The sequence below is a fragment of the Hyla sarda genome, chromosome 2, assembly GCF_029499605.1.
Source record: "Hyla sarda isolate aHylSar1 chromosome 2, aHylSar1.hap1, whole genome shotgun sequence".
Lineage (NCBI taxonomy): Eukaryota > Metazoa > Chordata > Amphibia > Anura > Hylidae > Hyla > Hyla sarda.
In genome coordinates this window covers 394,835,021-394,847,737 of record NC_079190.1, presented here as the reverse complement: position 1 = coordinate 394,847,737, position 12,717 = coordinate 394,835,021, and the positions used below count along the sequence as shown (strand labels likewise).

General features: G+C 44.5%; 2 protein-coding genes across 8 annotated transcripts in view; one reads left to right on the top strand and one right to left on the bottom strand.

Moving 5' to 3' along the window:
• The window catches only part of RPA1 (replication protein A1), a 73,935-nt gene extending 62,109 nt beyond the window's left edge, over positions 1-11,826 (bottom strand). The window contains exons 1-5 of the mRNA XM_056560180.1: positions 11,645-11,826; positions 10,066-10,113; positions 3,145-3,223; positions 818-926; positions 20-108 (exon numbers count right to left, since the gene is read on the bottom strand). Of these exons, the coding sequence (XP_056416155.1) occupies positions 20-108; positions 818-926; positions 3,145-3,223; positions 10,066-10,113; positions 11,645-11,680 (361 nt within the window). The 5' untranslated portion in view covers positions 11,681-11,826. The remainder of the gene's footprint in view (positions 1-19; positions 109-817; positions 927-3,144; positions 3,224-10,065; positions 10,114-11,644) is intronic.
• Positions 11,827-11,896: 70 nt separating this feature from the next.
• Positions 11,897-12,717, top strand: part of SMYD4 (SET and MYND domain containing 4) — a 30,750-nt gene continuing 29,929 nt past the window's right edge. For 2 of the 7 annotated variants that reach the window (XM_056558709.1, XM_056558710.1), the window contains exon 1: positions 11,978-12,036. The gene's annotated coding sequence lies outside the window, so the exon portion shown is untranslated. Of the gene's footprint in view, positions 12,201-12,717 lie in introns of all 7 variants that reach the window. The other 5 variants (XM_056558708.1, XM_056558701.1, XM_056558705.1 and 2 more) reach the window with 5 other exon arrangements.

Genomic DNA, 12,717 nt, shown 5'->3' with positions numbered 1-12,717 from the left:
CCAGTATTAAATGCATTACCATCATTATAAGGTTGAGGATTTCCAATCTTCCCATAGACAGAATCAGCTGGCTTCAATACATCCATTTCCATTATTATAATCACTCGTCTACATAAACAGATAAGGGAAGATGCAGGAAATCAGGTTAAGAAGAAGGGGTAAAATACGTAAGCATGAAAAGACTGACAATGACTTATCTCACATTTTGAAACACTGCTTTCTTAGGTTTTTTCCGACATGGAAAGTAGATAGACTGCATTTCCTCTGCAAACCCCTAGGCCTACTCTGCTAACGGTAGCCCTGTGAGGTCATTACTGGCTGGCTTCCCAAGCAACCGATCAAATGCGGAACCAGAGCTTTTGAATTTGTGACTACAGTGTTAGATATGAGCATTTCATTTACCTGTTACAGTACAGGACTGGGCTGTCCATGTGATAGCCTGATAACGACACCAATGGCTCTACATGTAAAGCTGTCAAATTCAACCAAATTAACAGGCAGTGTGAAAAAAGGCCAGCTCTGCAGCCTGTTAATGTGGCACAGTCATCATGGGGTTAAACTGGTCTGGTAACGTCATCCGAGCCAAGCACAAGGCACATTATGGATGTTTTGGCATGTATATATTTTTTCTATTAAGTCAAGTAAAATATTTCTAACTACAGTGTCGTTTCTCAGCCTCCCATAAGCCTCAGTACATATAGAATGAAGCATATTGACAAAAGTCCTAAGTGCTCAAGAGGTATATACCATACAAGGCACCCAAACAATCCCACCCCTACCCCAGCGCAAGAAGACTGTACAAAAACAAGGGAAATACCTTCCATCTTTCAAGTTGTTGACAATGTACCGCGAGACCTGACAGATACAGTGCGCTGCAAGGAGATTGTCATCCACTAGAGAGTTCAGCTGTGTTGCCAACATAAAAGCTGAAACATACAGTGGCATATATTAGAAACAGTACTTAAACAACAAAAACAAAAAAAAACAGCACTTTATAAAGCAAATCTGTAGACATTCAATAAACCTGATGTAATCTAAGGCTCAGGATACAGGCCATATGTGAGAACAGCTTCTATACCTGTCTCAAGACAACATTTCTCCCTTGGGCTCTGAAGAACAATTCTTGGAACTACAGTCAACCATGATTTAACACCAGTCATACATAACTATACAAAGTAATTATGGGCGGTATGACCAAATATGTATATCACAGTATTTTTGTAATTTATGGCGGTTCCATGGTATATAACTATTTCTCTCGCCCCCCCCCCCCAAATCATGTTACCCGCCAGCGCTGTTCTGCTCCCCCCAAATCCCGTTACCCGCCGGTGCTGTTCTGCTCCCCCCAAATCATGTTACCCGCCGGTGCTGTTCTGCTCCCCCCAAATCATGTTACCCGCCGGTGCTGTTCTGCTCCCCCAAATCATGTTACCCGCCGGTGCTATTCTGCTCCCCCCAAATCCTGTTACCCGCCGGCACTGTTCTGCTCCCCCAAAATCCTTTTACCCGCCGGCACTGTTCTGCTCCCCCCAAATCCTGTTACCCGCCAGCACTGTTCTGCTCCCCCCCCCCCAATTAATTATCAGCCCAGTGGGGTACTACTCACATATGTCACCCGCAAGCACTGCCCTCCTCTTTGTTGGAGGCCGCCTGCGCTGGAACTCTATACTGTACGCCAGTGGTCTCCAACCTGCGGACCTCCAGCTGTTGGAAAACTGCAACTCCCAGCATGCATCTCTTACCTACGTCGGCCTCACGCTGTTCCTGGGGACAGGAACGTCGGACAGCCATCAGCCATAGGCTGAGCCCACTTTCATGTAAGAAGCCGGCTTGTGATAGGTTGGAGACCACTGGCGTACAGTATAGAGTTCCAGCGCAGGCGGCCCCCAACAAAGAGGAGGAGGGCAGTGCTTGCGGGTGACATATGTGAGTAGTACCCCGCTGGGCTGATAATTTGGGGGGGGGGGGGAGCAGAACAGTGTCGGTGGGTAACATGATTTGGGGGGAGCAGAACAGCGCTGGCGGGTAACATTATTTGGGGGGAAGCAGAACAGCCGCTCGCGGGTCACATATGATTGGTTCCCGATGTGGGGACAGCGCAGCAGCGCTGGGCTGACAATTCATTCATTCCTGAAGGGGAGGGGCCAAACCGGTATTGCGGTATGGGGAAAAATTCATATCATGCAGCACCAAATTTCGGTATTCGGTATGAACCGGTATATCGCCCAGCTCTAATACAAAGGGTACTAAAGACTATTGGGGAGATTTATCAAAGTGTGTGAGAAAAACTAGAGAGATTTGCCCACAGCAACCAGAGCTCAGTTTTCCCTTTACCAGAATTTGTTAAGATAGGAAAGCTGAGCTGTGATTGGTTGTGAGAAAATTACTCTAGTTTTTCGCACAGGGGCCCTGATTTACTAAGAACGGAATGTAGCTTTCTTTGTGGGCTTTATTTCCCCAAAAATTTTTCTTCCACGCTATTTATTAATGTTTCCCTACATCATCCACTTTCCCTACATTTTAACCTCGCCCCCTTTCCCAGATGTCCACGCCCCTTTTTCAGGTTCTCTTAGTAAAATGGAGTGTTAGGCTGGGTTCACACTACGTTCTCTCCCATACGGGAGCGCATACGGCAGGGGGGGGGAGCTAAAACCTCGCGCTCCCGTATGCCTTCGTATGCGCTCCCATATGTAATTCATTTCAATGAGCCGACAGAAGTGAAACGTTCGGTCGGCTCATTTTTGCGCTGTATGCGCTTTTTCCCCGGACCTAAAACTGTGGTCAACCACGGTTTTAGGACCGGTTGTAAAAGCGCATACAGCGCAAAAAATGAGCCGACCGAACGTTTCACTCCAGCCGGCTCATTGAAATGAATGACATACGGGAGCGCATACGAAGGCATACGGGAGCGCGAGGTTTTAGCTTCCCCCCCTGCAGTATGCGAGAAAACGTAGTGTGAACCCAGCCTTGGTCAGGTTTTTATTTTTTATTTTGGCGCATACAATATTTCTGGTGCAGTGTGCCAGAATCTGGCACACAGCCCGACAAGATATGTCGGGTTTGCAAAAGAAAATGAGGGCCAGTGTTTGATAAATCTCCACCTATGAGAATACTAAGAAAACACCACTATTGAAGAATACCCACAGGAAAGGGTGTTTAGTCCATCGCTCATCAGCAGCCGATATCGGGGAGGACCATTGGCAGTGTTGATGGGTCTGGTATTCTAGAACAAAAATTAAACATTTTTACTTCAGATGGTAAAACAGAAGTTATCGATTTCATCACGGAGCAGGTGAAGCGGGAAGTGATCTGCAGCACACCAAAACTGCAGGTCCTAGGGGAATCAGTCGAAAACAAGCAGATGTGTAGGGAGGAATACATGAATGATCACTATATTTTTGTGGGGCCCTATGCTGCCATCACTCAGCAGCTGCACATTCCCTATTAAAAGGAGTACTGTAGCACTGTTTTTATTATCCTCTTTTAGAAGAACTGCAAAAGGAGAAAAAAAAAAAAGAACAAGCTTTAACTCACCTACTGTCACTCCTCCATATGGCTCTTCTCCCCTCTGGTCCCAGACTTTTTCCTGTTTCCATGTGCAAGTCACACTGATCAGCGTTTCGCCAGACACGGCAATGTCCCGCCTATGGTGGCGATACGCTGATTGCAGTGTCATGTAACGAGCCTGGGCTACGCCTTCTCCCTGATGCCCGAACCTGTTACATGACACTTTCCTCAGCCTATTACCGGTCTAGGCATTGCTGTGGCCAACAATACGCTGATCAAAGTGTGCCAATCCGTGCACATGAAAGCAGGAAGACGACCGGGACCAGAGGACAACATTGGCGTAACAGGGAGCAATGGAAGGTCTGATAAAGTGTTTTTTTTTTTTACTTTTTGCAGCCCGGGCACAATGGGATAATAATAAAAAAGCACTACAGTACTCCTTTAAATGGGGAATGTGTGGACAGGTGTCAATCATATATATGTGTGTGTATGTATGTATGTATGTATGTATGTATGTATGTATATATATGTGTGTGTGTGTGTGTGTGTGTGTGTGTGTGTGTGTGTGTGTGTGTGTGTGTGTGTTTTTTAACCCCTTAAGGACGCAGCCCTATTTCACCTTCAGGACGCAGCGCTTTTTTGCAATTCTGAACGCTATCACTTTATGCATTGATAACTCTGGGATGCTTTTACCAATTATTCTGATTCCGAGATAGTTTTTTGTGACATATTCTACTTTAACACAGTGGTAAATTTTCATCGTTACTTGCATCCTTTCTTGGTGAAAAATCCCCAAATTTCATGAAAATTTAGCATTTTTCTAACTTTGAAACTCTCAGCTTGTAAGGAAAATGGATATTCCAAATAAATTATATATTGATTCACATATACAATATGTCTACTTTATATTTGCATCATAAAGTTTACATGTTTTACTTTTAGAAGACACCAGAGGGCTTCAAAGTTCAACAGGAATGTTCCAATTTTTCCCAAAATTCAAAATCTGAATTTTTCAGGGACCAGTTCAGTTTTGAAGTGGATTTGAGGAGTCTTCATATAAGAAATACCCCATAAATGACCCCATTATAAAAACTGCACCCCCAAAGTATTCAAAATGACATTCAGAAAGTATGTTAACCCTTTAGGTGTTTCACAGGAATAGCAGCAAGGTGGAGGAGAAAATTCAAAATCTAAATTTTTTTTTACACTTTTACAAGGGGTAAAAGGAGAAAAAGCCCCCCCCAAAATTTGTAACCCAATTTTTCTCTCGATTAAGGAAATACCTCATAGGTGGATGTCAAGTGCTCTGTGGGTGCACTACAAGGCTCAGAAGGGAAGGAACGACAATGGGATTTTGGAGAGTGAGTTTTTCTGAAATGGTTTTTTGGGGGGCATGTCACATTTAGGAAGCCCTTATGGTGCCAGAATAAGAAAAAAAAATCCCAACATGGCATACTATTATGGAAACTACACCCCTTACAGAAAGTAATAAGGGGTGCAGTGAGTATTCACACCCCACTGGCGTTTGACAGATCTTTGGAACAGTGGGCTGTGCAAATGAAAAATTACATTTTTCATTTTCACAGACCACTGTTCCAAAAATCTGTCAGACACCTGTGGGGCGTAAATGCTCGTTGTACCCCTAATTACATTACATGAGGGGTGTAGTTTCCAAAATAATGTCACATGTGGGGGGGGGGGGGGGGGTCCACTGTCCTGGCACTATGTGGGCTTTGTAAACACACATGGCCTTCAATTTCGGACACATTCTCTCTCCAAAATCCCAATGTCGCTCCTTCTCTTCTGAGCATTGTAGTTCGTAGTAAATACTACATGGCTCTGATCAGTACCTCTGACTTGTTTATCCTGCCCTTAGAACAGCATAGACCTACTGATTGATGTGCTGGATTTAATCCGGAGGAAAATATGGAGCAGCAAAAGGAGTTATCCAGCAAGAGAGAAAAACTGAGCTAATTTCCTCAACAACAAAAAAAAGCACTACACCTGTCAGCAGGTTGTGTAATGTAACATCCCATCTGCAGACAAGCGGGGTGCATTTTCTTTAAAAGAAATCAGCTCTGTTTTTAAAGTATTACCATGTTGAACATTTATATCACATATATAAAAATAGGATTGTGGAGGGGGGGGGGGGGTCTTCCTAATCTTATCACTTGTTACAAACCCCCTTTTTCAACCTAAAGCAATAATGCCATAACATTTACAAAATGACATCGATTACAAGGATACAATGTGGGTGATCACACAATCTTTATTAAACTTAATGCAATGTCTCAGTTTATTACTGTGTCGCTGTCATTAAAAAAAATAAAAAATTAAAAAAAAATTGTCATGTCACAGAGGTCACCACCAGTCAGAATAAGTAGGGATTATCACTTTCAGAGATCATTGTCTTGCTGCCCCATAGACTTACAATGGAGCTGCAAGACAAAGATCGCCAAGAGACGGGAAGTAACCCCACTTGTTTTCCTGAACAGTAGAGGCTTCCCCACATTGGCCGGCATTTATCATTGTAGGTGTAAGTGAAGCATTTTTCATTGTAGGTGTAAGTGAAGCATTTATCATTGTAGGTGTAAGTGAAGCATTTATCATTGTAGGTGTAAGTGAAGCATTTATCATTGTAGGTGTAAGTGAAGCATTTTTCATTGTAGGTGTAAGTGAAGCATTTATCATTGTAGGTGTAAGTGAAGCATTTATCATTGTAGGTGTAAGTGAAGCATTTATCATTGTAGGTGTAAGTGAAGCATTTATCATTGTAGGTGTAAGTGAAGCATTTATCATTGTAGGTGTAAGTGAAGCATTTATCATTGTAGGTGTTAGTGAAGCATTTTTCTACACATTTGTGTACTGATAATGTGTAGGAGCATTTGATAAATTTTGCGCAGGTCACATTTTCTGAAGTTTCTCTCTTCACGCCAAGTCTGGGCCGGTGTAGTTTTAGAGACTTTTCAGTGGCTTTGCGCCTTTTCACACAAATGCGCAGTTGATAAAACCCTTCTATATGATGTCTATTGCCAAAAATCAGAGGATTGCAACTCAAAATCAGTAGAAATGCGTAAATCAAAAGGCGCAAATAAACCCTTCTTGCGCCTTTTCTAGACAAAAAAAAACCTGTCTGTCTAAAGACAATGATGTCGGCCAATATCTATTTCTGTACCTTCCAGTGACAGTCAGTGAAATGTCAAGCGTTCACAGCAGACAGTTACTGACTAAAGCAATGACATCACCAGCAAATCACCCCCACAGCCAAAATGTGACAGCTATGTACATTACCAGCTTCAGGGGATTAGGGCAGAAGTGAGGTAAATAAAAAACAGTTTGATATTTCTCAGTTTGATCAAAAACTTTAAATTTTTGTTGAAACTCTTCACACCTGCATTGTGGCTTGAATCTATAATCAAAGATAACAAAAGGCCCTGACAAACCCCACTGACTAAGGGCCCTACTACAGTGACCCCCCGACCTACGATACTTTCAACATACAATGGCCTCTCAGAGGCCATCGCATGTTGAAGGCAGCTTCAACATACAGGGGTGTGGAAATTTTCTGCGCCATTTACCTTGTGGTTGAGGTAAAATGTTAGTTTTATACTTTAGGCCGCCTGATTACAGCAATACCAGATTTGTATCGTTTACGTCATGTTTTACTTATTAAAAAAAAAAAAATTCAGAACTTTTTTGAATTTTTTTAATTGCCATTTTTTGACCCGTGTAGCTTTCTTTTTTCCACATACCAGGCTTTATGAGGGCTTATTTTTTGCGCCATAATCTGTTTTTTGTATCGGTACCATTTTGGTATTGATCTCACTTTAACTTTTTTTCTGGGATATTATAAAAATTGCAATTCTGTGGTTTGTTTTTTTTTTTACATTTACTGTACGTTATATTTTAATAGGTCGTACAATTACGCGATACGAAATATGTTTATTTTTATCATGTTTGCATGTTTTTATATAGGAAAAGGGGGTGATTTGAACTTTTAACATGGAAGGGTTAAAAAGTGTGTTTTTTTTAAACTTATCATCAATGACAGAGCCACGGGACAGCAGGGAACAGAGGTAAGCCCTCCAGCTACCTCCATAGTGGATCGCCCCCGGGCGATCCACCCCACTAGCCCACCAGGGAGCATTCACATGTCCCTTTAGACGCCGCTGTCAGCTTTGACAGCGGCGATCTAAAGGGTAAAAAGCCAGCCGTGGCGATCGCCGCATGCTGGCTATTAGCTGCGGCCCCCGGCTACTGAGAACAGCTGGGGGCTGCAGAGTATGGAGCGGGCACGAGTCCGGAGCCCACTTTATACATACTGCTGAGCGCCGCATGCTGGCTATTAGCGGCGGCCCCCCGGCTACTGAGAACAGCCGGGGGCTGCAGAGTATGGAGCGGGCACGAGTCGGGAGCCCGCTCCATACAGACTGCTGAGCGCCACATGCTAGTTATTAGCGGCGGTGTGAAACTTGCTCCCCAAACAGACGTGTGACCTCTCCTCCCCTCAGCTCTCCGAAGCTAGAGCTGAGGGGAGCGAAGGCAGAGGACGTAGGTCTGCACGGGGAACAAGAAGCCATGCCACCTCATCTCCCCCTCGCACATCTGCATGGCAAAAAGAAGGCAGAGCAGGGGAGAGACAGCTTCTCATCTCCCCTGCTCTGCATTCGGAGGACGCAAGTTTCCACAGCCGGGGGCTGCAGAGTATGGAGCGGGCATGAGTCGAGAGCCCACTTCATACAGTCTGCAGAGCGCCGCAGCGCGTGTCATGTCCGGCCCTGCTTGCCCGAAGCCGGGCTAAGGGCCGGAAAAATTCACCTGCCCGGCGCCCGGAACTGCATGTCCTGGACGTCGGGCAATAGGAATTCCACATCCCTGATATACGATGCTTTTGTATGTCGGGGCCATCGCATTAACGGCAGACTGCTTCAGCTGCCGCCGGATAGCCGTTTAAGGTGCCCCGTGTGGTCCGGTGATGATCACTTACATGTCCACGGCGCTCAGGACCGTCCTCTTTGGGATCCCCTGCATCGCCAGCGCTCTCCATCGACGTCATCACGTCGCCACACACGCCGTCCCGTCATCCAACAGGAGCGGCGTGTGCAACGACTGCGATGTGAGAGTGACGATCCCGGGCAGCGGAGACGTTCCAGAGCGGCGGGGACACCCCGGGGACACGGCGACAGCGATTGAGGGCGACATCCAGGGCAGCAGTGAGGGTCCGGAGCGGCGGGGACAGGCGAGTATAACTGCCTATACTTTACATTGCACGGACCCCTCAACATATGATGATTTCACCTAACGATGGTTCATTTGGAACGGATTACCATCGTATGTTGAGGGACCACTGTACATGGCCCGACCCTGCACAGTATCAATATCAGACCGGCGCTTGCTTATATGGTTTAAAGGGGTACTCCACTGCTCAGCGTTTGGAACAAACTGTTCCGAACGCTTTAGCTGAGCGCTTGTGACGTCATAGCCCCGCCCCCTCATGTCACGCCCCGCCCCCTCAATGCAAGTCTATGGGAGAGGGCATGACGGATGTCACGCCCCCTCCCATAGACTTGCATTGAAGGGGCGGGGTGTGATGTCATGAGGGGGCAGGGCTATGTCCCAAGCTTCCGACACCAGCTCCAGCGTTCGGAACAGTTTGTTCCAAACGCTGAGCAGTGGAGTACCCCTTTAAGCTTTGTGTGAGGAGGGTGACAAAATATTACTGGTTCTTTCCTGCAGCACTGTTATATGGGGAAATTGACAGAATCATATTTGATGGGTCAAAACTACTTGATCTGCTGATGAACATTTCAGCTGATCAATGGCCATAATATACAGGTCCCTCCAGCCGATATCACATGGTGTAAGAGGGTTCTAAGGCTTGTTTAGTATTGTGTCCTCCATAGCATGCATAGGCCAACAAGCTGTCAAAAAGGGATGCTTATGTATACATGCAAAAAGAGGCTCAGGCCTTCAATTTCCCAAACAGTCTACATCCAGGTCATTTGACTCGGACTCAAAATCAAATTTAGCAATCCGAGATTTGGAGTGAACGTATAGGATTTAGAAATAATCAAGACGTAGTGTGTTTCAGTGTCTGCAAAAGGGTTTCCTCTGGGTATTCCACTTAACTGACACAATCCAAACAAAACATACTGGTAGTGAATTTAGATTGTGAGCAATGGCAAGAGGGACTGATGAGTAATGACAAGCTCTGTACAGTACTGAGGAATATGTTGGCGCTATATAAATACAGACATTATAGTGGAAGGACTACACTGGGGCAATTGCAGACAGTGAAGCCCATGCCTCTCCACACACACATGCATGGGCACACCATTTTGACATGTTACCAACGTACGTGCCAGTGTGCACATTTGTGATGGGAACCCTGCATATTATTCCAGTCTGCTTGTGTTTCGGGGAAGGGATTAGGGGTATGAGGGCATAATACTGTACTATTCTGCCTGTCAAATTTAACAATCTGCAAAGATCAATGCTGATGTGAACAGGGCCTTACAGTAGAAATAAATGTTGAGAAACACTGGACTAGATACTTACAATGACCTGCAGGATAGGCTTGGATGAGGTATCACCCTGTAGGATGGCCTGGAATACAAGAGAACTTATGTTTAGAGCAGCAATCCATACACACTATGTAATAAGTATATAAACCAATCTGTATATACCAGATATGTAACTGATATGTAACATATACCACAGAATATACCAACCTGTATACAATATATACCAATCTGTATACAAGGTAACTGATATGTAACAAATACACAGTATATACTAATCTGTATAACATAACTGATACATATTACCAATCTGTATACAAGGTAACAAGTATATAATATATACCATATACCAATCTGTGCACAAGGGGGGAGATTTATCAAAACCTGTGCAGAAGAAAACTTGCCCAGTTGCCCATATCAACCAATCAGCTTTCTGCTTTCATTTTTATAAAGGCCTGTGAAAAATGAAAGAAGCGATCTGATTGGTTGCTATGGGCAACTGGGCAAGTTTTCCTCTGCACAGGTTTTGATAAATCTCCCCCAAGGTAACTGATCTGTAAGATCTACAAGATACCTGATGTGACAGGTATATAGTATATACCAATCTGTACACAAGGTAACTGATATGTAACAAGTATACAGTATATACCAATCTGTATATAATCTAACTGATGTAACAAGTATACAGTATATACCAATCTGTACACAAGGTAACTGATATGTAACATATACAACAGTGGTCTCAGACCTCCAGATGTTGCAAAACTACTAATCCCAGCATGCCCGGACAGCCAATGGCTGTCCGGGCATGCTGGGAGTTGTAGTTTTGCAACATCTGGAGGTCCGCAGGTTGGAGACAGGTATATAGTATATACCAATCTGTACACAAGGTAACAGATATGTAGCACGTATACAGTATATAATGTAACTGATCCATATCACCAATCTATATACAAGGTAACTGATGTAACAACTATACAGCATATACCAATCTGTACACAAGGTAACTGATATGTAACATATACAACAGTGGTCTCTAACCTGCAGACCTGCTGGGAGTTGTAGTTTTGTAACATCTGGAGGTCCACAGGTTGGAGACCACTGATATACCTGTCACATATCGGGCATCTTGTATATCAGTGGTCTCCAACCTGTGGACCTCCAGATGTTACAAAACCACAACTCCCAGCAGGTCTGCAGGTTAGAGACCACTGTTGTATATGTTACATATCAGTTACCTTGTATACAGATTGGTATATGCTGTATAGTTGTTACATCAGTTACCTTGTATACAGATTGGTGATATGGATCAGTTACATTATATACTGTATACGTGCTACATATCTGTTACCTTGTATACAGATTGGTATATACTATAAACAAGATACCCGATTTGTGACAGGTATTTAGAATATACCAATCTGTATACAACGTAACTGATCTGTAACATATACCAACCGGTATACGAGATACCCGATTTGTGACAGGTATATAGTATATACCAATCTGCATATAACCTAACTGATATATCTATAGGACAGGAGACACCACTGCTGTTTCCCATGCACTTTCTCTAATCTACTCTACACCACATGGCGCAGTCTTTGCTCCCTCACCGCTATGGAGCCCTCGCTTAGCTTCGGTAGCGCCATTCTCCACTCGCAGTACAATGTGTCCGGACTTGTCTGCTGTCTACCGCTCGGCGCGCTCCTAGGTCCCTCCAGCTGCCTGGCGCCAAATCCCACGTCCTGTCACGCTAAGAGTGACGGCGCCGTGACGCGACCTCCGAGGTTGTTGCGCCGGCCATCTTTGTTTTGGGCAGAATCAAATGAGGTTGTATTACAACGTTGGCTCAACACATTAGGCGTTCAGGTCTGACTAGCCAATAGTAAAAATGGCGGCAATAGTATTACCGGTCAATCAGTTCTCAGCCTACTGAGGGAAGGGCAAAAGACTTGACTGCGGCGCCAAATCTAACACGTGACAATTGCTACAAAGGAGCCGGAACGTGAGTGGCGGGATGTTGTGGGACCGGGGCTGGGATAGAGTCCGACATGTATGTGGTGTAGATTATGTTATATACGAGCCTGAGCAACATTTACCTGCGTTTGTTAATTTAATAGAAACGTTGTGGAGCTGTTTACATGACAATTTTCTAATCAAAAGCTGAAGGTAAAACGTTCACTGTTCCCCATAACAACAATCACAGCTCAGCTTAAATTTTTTCCAGAGCTCCTTGTGATAAGAAAGCTGAGCTCTGGTTGCTATTGGCAACACCAGACCGTTTTACTATTAGACCAGTGTTTTTCAACTAGGGTGCCTCCAGCTGTTGCAAAATACAACTTCCAGCATGCCCCAAAATCTCCGATCTGGAATATCTTTAGGCGGAGATTCTGTAGAGTGAACGTGTCCTTATTTTCCACATTGTTGTCTGCAGCGATCCTCACATGTGTTGTGTCTCTCTTCAGGCTGGGCTCACATCACGTTTTTACCAATAATACGGCTGGGGGGGGAGCTTAAACCTTGTGCTCCCGTATCCCTGCCGTATGCCACCCCTATGTAATTATTTCAATGAGCCGACCGCAGTGAGACGCTGACTCTGGTCGGCTAATTTTTGATCCATGTGCGGTTTTCCCACCGCATCTAAAATCTTAGTCGTCCACAGTTTGAGGTGCGATGGAAAACCGCA